Source organism: Eulemur rufifrons, chromosome 2, assembly GCF_041146395.1.
Source record: "Eulemur rufifrons isolate Redbay chromosome 2, OSU_ERuf_1, whole genome shotgun sequence".
Lineage (NCBI taxonomy): Eukaryota > Metazoa > Chordata > Mammalia > Primates > Lemuridae > Eulemur > Eulemur rufifrons.
The window spans coordinates 18,879,520-18,894,323 of NC_090984.1; the positions used below are offsets into that span (position 1 = coordinate 18,879,520).

Sequence of the window (14,804 nt, forward strand, 5' to 3'; positions counted from 1 at the left end):
GCGGTTTGTCTTGGTCACTGCTGGGTCCCCAGCACCCAGCGCCTGCCCAGTCCACAGTGGTCATTTGTTGATGCATAGGGGGCTGACGGTGTCCTATCTTTAGAGATAAGTAAACTGGGGCTGCCCTGCCAGCGCTCCAGGGACGGCCCCCAGAGAGGACTGTAGGGGGCTGGTGGAAGGAAAGCCGGCCCCCCTCGCCCCGGTGGTGATGGTTTCAGCCATCCCGGGCCTCCAAAAAGGCCTCCCTCCCTCTCTCCCCACTACCAAGGCCTCGTCTGTCCGCCCATCCCTCGGTTCCCGGTTGGGTTCAGGCGCGGGGATCGAGGCCCAGTCCCCGCCTCCTAGCCTCAGTTTCCCCGTCTGTTCTCCTTCCCCCTGGGCTACATTTCCGGGTGTAGGGATCACGGCCGGATCCCCGCCCCATCCCTGACAGTTTCCCCGTCTGTGCTTCCGCGACTGGATTCCCTGTTCTCCGCCCCTGCCCCAGCCTCAGTTTCCCCTTCTGTCCACCGGGGCTGAGCTCCAGCCCAGCTCGCCGCTGGCCGGGGTGCAGGGATCGTGGCGGTCCCCGCCCCGCGCGTCCAGCCTCCAGGCCCCGCCCCGGCCCGCCCCTGGGCGGCCGTCACTTCCTGCCCGGCCCGGTGAAGGCCCTGCCGGGCGGCGGCAGCGGCAACGGCATCCGAGCCATGGTCGCTCTGGAGAACCCGGAGGGCGGCCCGGAGGTGGCGACGGCGGAGGGCGCCCCGGGCGGGCGGCGGCTGCTGTGAGTGCGGGCGGGCGGGCGCCCCGGGGCTCGGGCCTCCCCTCGCGCCCCTGTCGCTCGCTGTGCACCGCAGGCTGGGTAGGGGCTTTATGGGCATATGGTCACCCAGGTGTTTCTCCGCCTGTGTGCTGGGTGTTTGCTGGGGGGCGGGGACACACCCGGCTCGCGCCTCCACTTGCCCCGGGGCCGGAGGGCTCCATACCAGGGGTCCCGCGTCCCTTTCCGCCCGGGCGAGGTGCCCCAGGCCCAGGGAGCTGCCGGCGCGCTGGGGTCCGCCCACCTGGGGTGCTGCGCTCGGGTCTGGGCATCCCCCGCGCGGCGCGTCCCCTGCGCACCCGTCTGGGTTTATCCGACCCCCCCACCCTCTCTGGGTAGACAGGGTTTTTCCTTAGGGTACATACCCAGTAAGGCGGGGGGCGGGGTACTTAAAACCCGGGGCGAATAGGGGCCCGTCTATGCTCCGAGTGGGACCCGGAAGCGCCCGCGTGTGGCCGGGTGTTTACGAGGACATCTCTGCGCTCGCCCGCGGGGTCCGCCTCGCGCCCGGAGCTGTCACCGTTTTGGAGGGATGAGGAGGCGGCTTGCGTTCCGTTTCTGCTCCCTTCGTGTGCCGGCGGTGCCATCTGGGCAGGGTTGTCCCACCCTTCCGTGCCTCGGTTTCCCCATCTGTAATATGTGCCAGTCACACTGGTCTCTTTTCAGAGTGGCTAAAGGAGGGTCAGTGTTACCTGGCACTCGCAGGTGCCCAGCAACGGGAGCAACCATCCTTAAATTATTGTTTTAAATTATTATCTTATATGTCTTAGTTAGGTTAGCATTATTTTAAAGTGATTTTATCATTGCATTTTCTATGTTGTTATTATTACTGTCATTATGTTTAGTAGCACCTGTGGGTACCATCTCCACCTGGGTATTTGCCCAGAGGCCACACAGGGCTGTTTATCTGAAGGAGAGAAGGTACCTCTTTCAAGGGGGCTTTTAACCGCCTGCCCTGGGCACTTCCACGCTGAATGGGCTCCTCTCTCATCTTAGAACCAGGTGTAGATATTTGGTGCGTGAATATGTAAATACATTCATATTTCCTTTCCCCTCCAAGAGCCAAGAAGGCTCACCCCAATTTTTTTTTTTCTTTTTTTTGAGACAAGGTCTCGCTCTGTCACCCAGGCTGGAGTGCAGTGGTGCAATCAGAGCTCACTGCAGCCTCCAACTCCTGGGCTCTAGCCATCCTCCTGTCTCAGCCTCTGAAGTAACTGAGACTACAGGTGCCACCACACCTGGCTAATTTTTCTAATTTTTGTACAGACGGGGTCTTGCTATGTTGCCCAGGCTGGTTTTGAGCTCCTGGGCTCAAGTGATCCTCCCACCTCAGCCTCCTATAAAGCACTGGGATTACAAGAGTGAGCCATTGCATCTGGCCTCATCCCAAATTTATTCCTCACTTCCCCTCAGACCTTCCCCTTTTCTCACTTCTTCGGTATTTATTTACCTGCTGGCCACCCCTTTCCCTCCCCATCCTGGTGGGGGCTGGGGCCTGCTGGGGGCCCCTCCAGACTGCCCCACCCCAAGCTGAGTCACCTCCGCCCTGAGCCCTGAGTTTCCTGCTGGGGAAGTGGCCACTTCTCATGCGGGTTCCTGGGGGAAGGGGCCAGTGCGGGGCCCAGGGGATTGGGGCTCAGACAGTCCCTTCTCAGAATCTGCGGGGAGTAGAATTGGGGGCAACTAAGAGGCCTGTTCTACCCAAACCAGCTTAGCAGCTTCCACAGTGGACAGTCCACTCTTAGTGGGCACTGGTAACTTCTACCATGTAAACATCTCTGGGGTCCTGCTGGGTGCAGGAAGCCTCAGCCCCCCTCTCTGGATCCTCAGTTTCCCCGTTGGTAAAGTGGTCTTGTTAGGTGGCAGGAGAAACAGATGAGCTAGACATTGGGTGAGTGTGTAAACAGAAGTTTAGTTATTCATTCAACAAACACACTGTGGGCTGGGTGCTGAGCACTCACTGCCTCAGGGATCTGGTGAGGCAGTGATTAAGGGGCAACCAACCAAGTAAAGGGGCCAGCTGGTTGCAGGAGCTTTGAGATTGGGCTGGGTGGGGGCTGGGCGGTGACAGCAAAGCCAGAGGAAGACTGCTGCAGGGCCAGTTCAGTACGTGCAAAGGCCCTGGGGTGGGCCATTCCTGGCGAGGCTGAGGCCCTCCCAGGAGGAGATCCCTGTGGGTGGATGTAGGTACTTTGCTGTGCTTTGCCTCCCCTCCCATTTATGGAGTGGGATGTCGGTGACTCCAGGCCCCACAGTCCCCCACAGAGGCAAAATGTGTCTTGCTTCCTGCTGGAATCTGGTTGAAGTCAGTGAGCTTGACGCGGTGGTGGGATTCACTTTCTAGTGCTCAGCTCAGTACTTGGGGAGCACAGGAGGGTGAGCCCCCCCAAGTGCCCGTGGAAGCAGGTGGAGGCCTGTCAGTGTAGTCCAATGCTAGGCCAAAAAGGAGTTGGGCCTTGCTCTGAGGGCACTAGGGAGCCATGGCTGGTGCTGGAGCCAGGAAAGGACCAGGCAGGTCTTTGGGAGCCTGAAGGAAGCCGCATGGCTCAGTTGGTCCAGGTCAGACCCAGGTGTACCCCTTGCCTGCGTGGTGCTGGGACGGCACCAGGCCCCTGTTGTGAGGGCTCAAGCTGTCTCCTGAAGCCCCACCCTACTCTGACGTCTCCCCTCGGATGTGGCCCCTGTTATCGGCCCTGTCCAGCTGCCGGGGTGGAGACACAGGCGCTAGGGCCCTGGGGAGGCGGTGGGTGAATCTGCGGCATGGGTCAGGGTGCTCAGGTTTCAGGGGGGGCAGCCTCAGCTTGAGTCTGGCTTCAGAGACATTGGCTTAATGCAACCGTGAGCATCCCTTGAGTGGTCATCGGTTGCCACACTGTGTGCTCAGGACCTGACTTGCCATGTGCTCTTCCAACTGCTGTCTTCACAGCCGTGGGAACTAGCACTGTGACTTTTTGCCTTTACCGATCTGTATGATGGGTGTCAAAATACTAGTACTCGCCTCCCGCGGTGGTGAGGTAGGTGACACCAAATAAGCCCAACCTGGAAGAAACACTCCACCCAGGGATGCTGCTGTGACCAGGAAGGGTGTGGCATGGTTGAGGAGGTGAGCTCCCCGTCACAAGAGGAAACCAAGCAGGTGGCAGCTGAGATAAAGGGGGGAATATCTGTCCTGGCCCCTCTTGACTCTGATTGCTCCTCCCAGACCCACAGGCACCTGCAGGGACCATTCCTATCCCCACTTTGCAGAGAGTGGGCTGCAGGGCACTGATGGAAGTGCCGTAGATGGAGTTCAAACTTGGGGCTGAGGTTCCGGGGCCTGCCCTCTTCACCACAGCCCAGTGAGGAGTCCACCTCTGAGTTTCTGGCGTGACTTGGCCAGAGAGTTCTAAGTGCCTGGTCCTGGGTGGAAGCCTGGCTGTTCCTCTGCCTGTGTGTCCTGCGGGTGGGAACTTGGGCCCTTGTAAGTTCAGTGGTCAGATAGCTTTTTATAAATTTTTGCCTAAAAGGCTGTCATGCCTGTCCCACGCCAACTTCAGACGGCCCTGGATGTCCTCAGCCTGTTTACCTTTTTTTTTTTTTTTGGAGACAGTCTTATTCTGTCACCAGGCTAGATTGCAGTGGTGTCATCAGAGCTCCGTACAGCTTCCCACTCCTGGGCTCCAGCGATCCTCTTGCCTCAGCCTGCTGAGTAGCTGGGACAACAGATGCCACCACCATGCCTGGCTACTTTTAAAATTTTTTGTAGAGACAGGGTCTTGCTCGGTTGCCCAGGCTGGTCTAAAACTCCTGGCCTCAAGTGGTCCTCTGGCCTCGGCCTCCCAAAGTGCTAGGCATGAGCGCCCGGTCAGTAGTTATTTCTTGAGCACCTATGGTGTGCCAGGTGTGGCTCTGCATGCTGGGGGGGGGGGGTGCAGGGAGTGAGGATGGGGAGAGTGAGGTATTGAGTAGAGGGGTCAGGTGCCTCATTGAGGAGGTTTGGACAAAAGCCAAAAGGAGATGTGGCACATGGGGCCTGGGAGGGTGCACCAGGCAGCGGCATCACTGAGGCAGAGGCCTGGAGGTGTGAGCGTGCATGGCGTGCCCCTCTGTGTGGCTGTGGCAAAGTGTGTGTTGGGTGGTTGGGAGGTGGGGGTGGGAGAATCTGGTACCCCAGACTCCAGAATTCACCCCCACTGTGAGTCTCGTGGTGTGGGGGCTTCTGAGCCTGGGAGAGCTCTGCAGCCTACGGTCGGGGCTGACCAGGCCGTGTGGTTTCTGCTTGCTGGAAAGTTTCCGTCTAAGAGGCCCCCCACCCCGCTTCCTGGGTGGCTGCAGTGCCGGCTGTAACTGTCCATCCCCTTCTCCAAGTGGCTTGGCCCTTGGGCCTCTGCGGGGGGCCTGGCCGTGCCAGCTAATCCAGCTCCACAATTAATGCCATTTGCTCTGAGCAGGGCAGATTAGCCCTGGGGGGCCACTCCAGCCCCTCTCTGCTCACGGCTCCTGGGGAGTATTGTGGGGGAGTACTAGGGGGCATGAGGCAGGTGGGCTTGGGCATAGTCTTGCATTTCTGGGGGCTGTTTCCTGGCTTTTCTGCTGCTGGGGGTGGGAAGTGCTAGATAAAACCAAGTTTCTTTTTTTTTTTCTTTTTTTTTTTTTGAGACAGAGTCTCACTCTGTTGTCCAGGCTAGAGTGCCGTGGCGTCAGCCTAGCTCACAGCAACCTCAAACTCCTGGGCTCAAGCAATCCTTCTGCCTCAGCCTCCAGAGTAGCTGGGACGACAGGCATGTGCCACCATGCCCGGCTAATTTTTTCTATATATTTTTAGTTGTTCAGCTAATTTCTTTCTATTTTTTAGTAGAGGCGGGTCTCGGTCTTGCTCAGGCTGATCTCAAACTCCTGAGCTCAAATGATCCTCCCACCTCGGCCTCCCAGAGTGCTAGGATTATAGGCCTGAGCCACCGCGGCTGGCCCAAACCTAAGTTTCTTGAATCTCCCCTTCCAGAAGAAGCTGGTGTTCAAGTCTTGGAGGCTGTGGGCCTCATTGGCTGGCAGCTAAACTCTTGAAGGGTGGGTTGGGGAGCAGCAGCTTTTCTTTGCCATCCACCTGCTGTGTGACTTTGGGCAAGTGTCTTCCCTTCTCTGAGCCTCAGTTTACTAATCTGTCCTCACAATAATACTTTGAGGATCTAGGTAGGACTCCATTGCCAAATAAGGGGGTGAGCTCCCCATTGCTAGGGGAAACCAAGCAGGCAGTGGCTACAGTAGGGTTCTGCCTGGAGATTCTGGCCTGTCTTGGCCCTAAGGACCGCCCCCCACCCCGGCCCACAGGCCTCTTCCGGGCTGTCTGCCCACTCTGGCCAGCTCCCAGGTGAAGAGACTTTCGGCTTCCAAGCGGAAGCAACACTTCATCAACCAGGCGGTGAGGAACTCAGACCTCGTGCCCAAGGCCAAGGGGCGGAAGAGCCTCCAGCGCCTGGAGAACAGTGAGCAGGGGTGGGGAGGCACCTCTTGGGCTCCTGGGCCTCAGACAAGAAAGGTGTGCATGTCGGTCATATCTATTGCCCGTTCCATGAGCCAGGCGCTGAGCCGGGCGGTTCTGGGGACCCAGAGAGGTGTTAGCTCTGGGCCAGGGGAGCAGGTAATATAGCCAGACACAGACACCCCCCAGACTCTTGGATCAGGGCTGGGCCAGAGGGACCTCTGGCCATTGGAGCTGGGGCTTTAAAGGATGTGTAGGAGTTGGACAAGCCAAGGAGAGGTAGGTGGAGCTCTGGAGGCTGGCTGGTTTCTGTACCTTTGGGGAAAGACAGTTGGAGCATGGAGGTGCAGAGGCTGAGAGGGTAGAAAGGGAAGAAGGATGGTCCTTGGATCCCCATGGAGCCTGGTGGGCTCCCAGTGCCACACAAGCCCAGAGGCCATCTGTTTCCTTCTAGCCCAGTACCTCTTGACCCTGTTGGAGACAGACGGGGGCCCACCTGGCCTGGAGGACGGGGACTTGGCACACCCCGCGGCACCAGGCATCTTCGCGGAGGCCTGCAACAATGCCACCTACATGGAGGTGAGGCCCTAGACCCCTCATCCTCCATGGGACACCTGCCTCCTCTGGGGTTCTGGCGCTATGCTGGCTCTTCCGCCAGAAGCACCCCCAGCTTACAACCTCCTGGTGAAGGCCCCCACGGGGTCCCTAGACCAGGCCAGAGCCCCCACCCCACCTTGGGACCTCCCAGCGCCCGGGATTCATCTGCTCATCACACTTGGGAGTCAATGACACGCATGGTGGCGGGGGCAGGGGGAGAGGGGCGGTCTATGGCCCGGACCCATCCGCCTCCTGGTCCCCAGCTTTCCCCGGACCTGGCTGGGGGCCCGGCCACAGTGGGTGCCCTGTCAGTGGGCAGAGGTGTCCACAGGAAGTGCCTCTGAGTACTTGGTGGCCTTCTATGTCCATCTGCTGAGCAGGGAAACTGAGGCCCAGAGGTGCAGACATCAGCCCCGTGTCCCACAGCCTGCCCACCTCTTCCAGGTCTGGAACGACTTCATGAACCGCTCCGGGGAGGAGCAAGAGCGCGTCCTCCGCTACCTGGAGGATGAGGGCAGGAGCAAGACTCGGAGGCGTGGTCCTGGTCGCGGGGAGGACCAGCGGAGAGGTGCAGTCTGGCGGGGCCGGGGTGGGCGGGGACATAGCATAATGGGGCGGGGTCAGCCGGGGTGGGGCCGGGGTGGGGCAGAGGGCAGGGCCTGGTGTGGGCGGAGCCTGTGGGGTTGGGGGGTGGGCCCCAGGGTATGGGTGAGGGTGTGGCCTGGTGTGGGTAGGGCCATTGGGCTGGGGTAGGTGGGGCCTGGCGTGTGTGCAGGACCATCAGGCTAGTGTGGGTGGGGCCAGGGTATGGAAGAAGATATGCTGGGTGGGCGGGGCCTGGTATGTGGGCGGGGGCATCAGGCTAGTGTGGGTGGGGCCAGGGTATGGATGTGGGTGGGCAGGGCCTGGTGGGTAGGCGGGGCCTAGTGTGTGTGTGTGGGTCTAGTGCATGGATATGGTACGATTGGGTGGGTGGGGCCTAGTGTGGGCAGGGTCGGGGTGTGGGTGTGTATGCTTGGGCGGGCAGGGCCCGCAGGTGGGCGGGGCCTGGGGCCTACCCCGCAGCTGCCCGTTGGGCTTTTGCAGAGGACCCGGCCTACACGCCCCGCGAGTGCTTCCAGCGCATCAGTCGGCGTCTGCGAACCGTGCTCAAGCGGAGCCGCATCCCCATGGTGAGCGCCGGGCCTGTCTCCCTACCCGCCTGGCCCTTTTCCACGTCACCAACCCGTCACCCTGTGTGGGACATGTCACCTGAGCCGGAGCAGCTCTCAAAGGGCTCTCCTTTGAGTAGGAGGGACAGGGCCAATGAAGGTGGGCACTGCAGGGTGTATAGGAGTTCCCCAGGCAGAAGATGCATGCAACATCTAAGCGCCTGGTGTCCTTGGCGTAGCCTCCTCAGGTGGTAGGTCAGAGGTGACAGTTGAACGCAGGGCCTTGGGTTTACGGGGCCCTGGACACCCTGGTGGGGGTCCTGCGGGTGCCTGACCACTGGGCCCGGCTCTCCCACAGGAGACACTGGAGACCTGGGAGGAGCGGCTGCTCAGGTTCTTCTCCGTGTCCCCCCAGGCCGTGTACACGGCCATGCTGGACAACAGGTGAGCTGGTGGGGCAGGTGCAGCAAGCCCCGCCCCCATGCTGGGTGGGTGGAGCCTGACCACTCACCCCCGTCCCTCCACAGCTTCGAGAGGCTCCTGCTTCATGCTGTCTGCCAGTACATGGACCTCATCTCGGCCAGTAAGTGCCTGGTGACCCCAGGACCCCAGCTGGCCCATTCAACCTGGAGCAGGAGGCCCGGGCCTCCCCTGGTCTGGTTCCCCAGTGGGGAGACTTCTGGGGGAGGTGGGCAGGGTTCCGGGAGTGCTGATAGTGTGGACAGGAGCCCGCTGCGTGTCTGGCCCCATGCTGGATGACACTGGGGGCACAGTTGGACAACTGGACGCAGACGCCACTTGATCCACACCTCCAGGGCTGAGGGGAGGGTGGGGACCCAGGTAGGGGTGGTGAAGCCGAGCTTTGGGGGAAGCTCACGGACTCGGAGATGAGACGAGGATGCCCAGTGTCTGGAGGGTTCACATTTAGACATAGGGTACCCCCCTACTATACATGCGACTTCAGGCCAGTCCCCTTTCCTGGGGCCTGTGTACCTGCTTTTATGATGGGGGGTGGCCTCATGACACAGTCCCCTAAGTGAGGGTCCCCGAAGGCCCGTGCTGGCCCCAGGCACCCCATCTGGTCCTGGCTTCCACACCTGTCTCTCCACCTCCTGCCTGGAGTTGCCGAGGAGACGGTTTCCATGGTAACCCGAATGGTTCCTCCTCTGTCTCCCCTGTGGGAGCCACAGCCCCCACGCCTGCCTTTGTTCCTGCAGACTCAGAATGGAGGGCCTTGGCTGGGGGTGGGGAGCCTGTCTGCGGGGGTAGGGCTGTGGTCTAGACACGGAAGAAGAGGGGGGGTCTTAGCAAGACTGGGGAGCAGGGAACGGGGTCCCAGGCAGCGGGAAGCCCCGCCGAAGCAAAGGCCTGGAGGTGGGACTGAGTCTGGGTTGAAAGCATGGCTAGTTCAGGTTTTGGAATGAGGGAGAGGGGCGGGTTGGGGGAGCGAGGGGAGGCAGGTGGGGGCTGGACCACCCAGGGCCTTGAGGCTTCAAGGTCACCCCTGCAGGGCAGGGGTGGAGGCTGGACACTTGGTCAGGCACGTGTGTGAGTGTTCACGTGGCCTTGGGCCTGGGCATCTCAAGGTCCCCATCTGGACAATGGGATAAGGGGTGGTGAAGAGTGCAGTGCGCCACGGATCGAAGCCCTCGGGGACCATCAGTTCTTGTGAGCCAGGCCCTGGACCTGCGGGTGGAGTCAGCCAGTCCACGATGACCAGCTTGGGGTGACCAGCAGGGGAGCGGAGGGGCGAGGGCACTGCCCTCTGGCCACTCTGGGTCTGCGCAGCTCTGTGCGCCATGACTCTTATATTCGGTTAATTCTTGTCCCGCCTGTCCCCTCCCATAGGTGCAGACCTGGAGGGCAGGCGGCAGATGAAAGTCAGCAATCGTCACCTGGACTTTTGGCCACCAGGGCTGCTCCTGTCTGCCTACCTGGAGCAGCACAGCTGATGGCCACCCCGGTGTCCCTGCCTGTCCCCATGCCCGGCGCCAAGACCTCTGACACCTTCTGCTAAAACATCTTTAATATTTTTAGAATTTGTCCTTGGAAACCTCTTTCCCCTGGGGGGGTCTCTCTCACCTTCACCCCCTCCTCACCTAGCTCTCGGCCATCAACACTGGCGGCAGCTGGGACTGCTCAGACCATCCCAGCCACGTAGCGCCACCCCGCTCTGGGACTTCTATTTGGGTGGGGAGACCTGACTGGGCACTTCCATGTTTCTTCTTTGTGTAGCTTTTTTGGCCCAGTGTGAAGTGAGGAGGGAGAGGCTGGGTTTTTATCGCTTTTAATGACTTTGGTGTGATTTGTTGTAGATTTTTAAATTCCCCTTTTGGAGAAAAAAACCAAAAACTTGCCCCATCTGGTAAATCATGGGACTTGGTCCCAGCCCTTGTTAGACCCCTCCCAGTTTTTAGCTTGAATGGTGGTGGTGGGGGTCCCTGGGACCCTGGCCGTCACCCCAGGAGCATCTTGTCTCGTATGTGTGTGTGTGTGTGTGTGTGTGTATACGCGAGCGTACCCTGCGACCTAGGGCAGAAGCTGCGTCTTAAGGGCTGGTTTTATCCTCTTTTTGTTCTGTGTATCCTCCCTCGGCCCCCTCCTTTGGCAGCTCTCGGGATCCCGCCTGCTCTCCATGTCCTTGTCCCTCCCTTCCTCCCCCTCCCTGCATTCTAGGGTGCAGGACTTCCAGCCAGAAGCCTCTGCCCTTAGACTGTCCCGTCCCCTCCCTGTGTCCCCTCCATCCCCCCAGCCTGGCTTTGGCCTGATAGCTCAGGGTGCCCCCATGCTGGTTCCCTGGCTTGGGCCACCGCAGCAGGCCTGGGGGGTTCCCTGCCCCCTTGCTGTGTGTGGGTAGTTGTGCTTTGGGAGACCGTGGAGCGTTCAATAAATTTCTGGTGCTCTGGCCTGGGGCTGTGTGGGTTTTTCTTGGGGGTGGGGCTGGGGACACAGTAGGTCCTGGTCACTGCAGACTGCAGGTGCACCCCCTCCCCCCACCCACTCACCCCCTCTTGGGCATCTGGGATCCAACCCTGGTTCACCACTTGCCTGCTGTGTGGCCTCGGACAGTGTCCAGGGGCTGCCTTAACAAAGCAACACAACCTGGTGGCTTAAAATGGAAATGTCACAGTCCTGGAGGCCAGAAATCTGAAATGCAGGTGCGAGCAGGGCCATGCTCCCTCCAGCTGCTCTGGGGGTCCCCTCGTGTCCCTTGGCTTGTGGCTGTATGGCTGTGGCCTCTGCTTCTGTCTGCCTTGACATGGTCTTCCTCCTTGTGTCTTTGTCTTCTGTGTGCCTGTCTGTGTCCAAACCCCTTTCTATAAGGAGACCAGTTGTGTTGGATGAGGGCCCACCCTGACCACCTCATTTTAACTTGATTACCTGTGTAAAGACTGTATTTCTTTACGGTCTCGCCTGTGATCCCAGCATTCTGAGAGGCTGAGGTGGGAGGATCCCTTGAGGTCAGGAGTTCAGTTCGAGACCAGCCTGAGCAAGAGCGAGACCCCATCTCTACTAAAAATAGAAAAATTAGCCAGTCTTGGTAGTGTACACCTGTGGTCCCTGCTACTCGGGAGGCTGAGGCAGGAGGACCACTTGAGCCCAGCAGTTGGAGGCTGCAGTGAGCTAGGCTGATGCCATGGCACTCCAGCCTGGGCAACAGAGCCAGACTCTGTCTTGGGAAAAAAAAAAAAAAACCACGCTATTTCCAAATAATGGCACAGTCTGAGGTGGAGAGGGGATTAGGAATTCAACGAATCTCTTTTGGAAAACCCCATGCAGCCCATAGCCTCGCTTAACCTGTCTGTGCCTCAGTTTCCCTGTGTGAAAGATGGATCTGCAGAAGGGGCGAATGAGACAGCGATGGCTCTCATTGCATGTCACTGTTATGGAAATATGCTTGGCCTCACTGTGTGGCTGGTGATACTGTATCTGACTTGTTTCCATTTACAATAATTTTACATTTCCCCCCCATGTTGTTTTCAAAACTCAGACCTCCAAGGGAGGGACAGGAGCCACCTCTCTTAATATAATTGCTTACTTTTTTTTTTTTGAGCCAGAGCCTGGGTAGAGTGTGATGGTGTGATCACAGCTCACTGCAAACTCCAGCTCCTGCCTCAGCCTCCCAAGTAGCTGGGTCTACAGGCCTGAGCCACCACGCCTGGCTAATTTTTTTGTTTGTAGTAGACATGGGGTCTCGCTCTTGCTCAGGCTGGTCTGGAACTCCTGGCCTCAAGCGATCCTCCCGCCTCAGCCTCCTCCCGAGTAGCTGGGACTCCAGGCCCGCACCACCACATCCAGCTAATTTTTAAATTTTTTGTAGAGATGGGGCTCACTATATTGGCCAGGCTGGTCTCAAACTTCTGGGCTCAAGAGATCCTCCCACCTCGGCCTCCCAAAGTGCTGGGATCACAGGCCCGCCCCACTGCAGCCAACCCTGGGGCTGTTGTTTTTAAATAAACTTTTAATTTTAGAACTGTTTTATATTTATGGAATTACTGTGAAAGTGTTGCAGAGTGTTCCCACATACCACACACCCAGTTTCTCCTGCGATTAACAGGTTGGCATCTGTCACGGTTAATACCCTGGCACCCACACTTTATTCAGGGTTTTTGTAATTTTTTTGTCATTTCCCCTAATGTTCTGTTTCTGCCCCAAGACCCCACCCAGCATCCCACGTGACATTTCGTGGCCACGTCACTGCAGGCTCCTCTGGGCTGTGAGGGTTTCTCGGACTTTGTGTTTGCTTTTGATGACCTGGGTAGTTTGAGGAGGGCTGCCTGGGATTTATGGGCGAATGTCCCTCAGATGTCTCATCAGTAGACTAGGGTGATGCGTTTTGGGAAGGAGACCACAGAAGTAAAGCGCCATTGTCACCGCATTGGGCCTCAAGGGTGCACAGGAGCAACATGACTCATGGCAGCTGAGTTGACCTTGGTCACACAGTGACACAAACGGGCTTCCCCCTTTCTGTGCTGTCGCAGGGGGGTGCAGCCCACAGGGAAGGGCTGGGGGGCTGTGGTCCAGCTCCTTGTGCATAGAATATCTACAAAAATTATTAGGTATTGTGCAGGGGACACTTCTCCCTCGTTTATCTTTTACTTTTTTCTTTACTCACCGCTATACAAAGGAGGGCCCATTTATTTATTTATTCAACCACTTCTATTAATAAGGACTCGTGAATGTCTGCTCTCTACTGTGGATTATGATCCAACGTGACTTTCTAGCTCGAATGCTTCCGGCTTTGGCCACGGCTGCTGTTCCAGTGGCTCCTGTGTCTCTTGGAGGTAGCCTCATCCCCGTGTGGTTATTATTTTTTGAGCACTTCTTATTATTTTCTGGAGCCCGTGGCGTTTATTGGGGCACCCCTTAGAAACCAAGCTGTGGGCCCTGGGGGTGGCTCTATGCCACCTGAACACACTTTACAAAGTTTTCAAGGCCAGAGTGGGGGACAAAAGGAAGTCTCTTCTGGGAATGGGCTGCATCCCGGGTCCCCTGAGGGCAGGTCTGGGCCTCAGGGCTGGGCAGTGGTGGGTCTGGGGAGCTGTTCCCACAGCTCGCGGTCCAAAGGCTGCGTCCACGCCCACGCGGGTTCGAGTCTCCACCGTGCAGGGTTCCCCAGCTCAGTTCCCAGCCGCCTGGCCTCCAGGCGAGGGGTGCCCCTTGCCCACTATCTTGGGAAATCTTGGGTTGCCTAAACTGGGGAGGGCCCGTCAGGAATAGAATCAGTTTTTGGAAGAAAAATTAGGGATGCAGGTTTTTTAATTTTTTTTTTAATTTTTTAATTTTTTTTGCAACCCCTACCCCCCACTCCTAGGGGTGCAGTTTGAAGCCGGAAGGACCCTCAATTAGAAAAGGCACCTTGGCTGGGTGTGCTGGCTCATGCCTGTAATCCTAGCACTCTGGGAAGCCGAGGCAGGAGGATCGTTTGAGCTCAGGAGCTCCAGACCAGCCTGAGCAAGACCGAGAATCCGTCTCTACTAAAAAATAGAAAGAAATTATCTGGACAACTAATAATATATAGAAAAAATTAGCCGGGCATGGTGGCACATGCCTGTAGTCCCAGCTGCTTGGGAGGCTGAGGCAGGAGGATCGCATGAGCCCAGGAGTTTGAGGTTGCTGTGAGCGAGGCTGACGCCACAGCACTCTAGCCCGGGCAACAGAGACTCTGTGTCAAAAAAAAAAAAAAAAGAAAAGAAAAGAAAAGAAAAGGCGCCTCACTTATCGGAGCCTCAGTTTCCCCACCTGTGAACATGAGAAAAAGAGAGCACAATATGGAATGAATTTGCACTAGTTTTATAGATTAGGAGATGGAGATGCGGTTGTAAAGCCATAAGATCCTTCAATTGCGTGAGTCACTTCTCTTATAGAGGCCTCAGTTTGCCCACCCAGGGACTATTAGTAGAAATCTGAGTCAAAAATATGGAACGCTTCACGAATTTGCGTGTCATCCTTGCGCAGGGGCCATGCTAATCTTCTCTGTATCGTTCCAATTTTAGTATATGTGCTGCCGAAGCGAGCACAAACCAGCGGCCGATCCAAGCCCTATTTATAGTGCCTTGTTCTAAAGTCTTTACAGTAAGGGTTAACTTCCTTAGCCCGACTTGGTAGCTCATTTTTTTGCAATATTATTGTACCATATAGCGCACCTCACGTACTTATTAACCGGGGTTGAGAAAGTGTCCGTTGTTCCACCAAATATCTCTCTGGTGGCTGCTGGGAATTACTGGCTCATTAACATGTATGTAAATAACCCCGGATGCAGGGGCGGGGCCGGAGCCGCCGCCGTCCCAGAAGTCTC

The 14,804-nt window shown here is 57.8% G+C and overlaps 1 protein-coding gene and 1 non-coding gene across 2 annotated transcripts; one reads left to right on the forward strand and one right to left on the reverse strand.

Moving 5' to 3' along the window:
* The first annotated feature begins 652 nt into the window (after positions 1–652).
* On the forward strand, positions 653–12,231 carry R3HDM4 (R3H domain containing 4). Its single transcript, XM_069456688.1, has 8 exons — positions 653–763; positions 6,107–6,261; positions 6,712–6,836; positions 7,299–7,422; positions 7,941–8,026; positions 8,364–8,449; positions 8,533–8,588; positions 9,854–12,231. The coding sequence occupies exons 1-8, from the start codon at positions 687–689 to the stop codon at positions 9,955–9,957; spliced, it is 813 nt and encodes a 270-aa protein (XP_069312789.1). The 5' UTR covers positions 653–686; the 3' UTR covers positions 9,958–12,231.
* Positions 12,232–14,419: 2,188 nt separating this feature from the next.
* Positions 14,420–14,526, reverse strand: LOC138380979 (U6 spliceosomal RNA). Its single transcript, XR_011232937.1, has one exon. It is a non-coding gene; the product is annotated as a U6 spliceosomal RNA (small nuclear RNA).
* Positions 14,527–14,804: the final 278 nt, after the last annotated feature.

Coding starts and splice junctions, on each gene's coding strand:
- R3HDM4 (XM_069456688.1), top strand. CDS start 687: ATGGTCGCTCTGGAGAACCCGGAGGGCGGCCCGGAGGTGGCGACGGCG. Junction 6,837..7,298: donor ACAATGCCACCTACATGGAG/GTGAGGCCCTAG, acceptor CACCTCTTCCAG/GTCTGGAACGACTTCATGAA. Junction 8,450..8,532: donor ACGGCCATGCTGGACAACAG/GTGAGCTGGTGG, acceptor GTCCCTCCACAG/CTTCGAGAGGCTCCTGCTTC.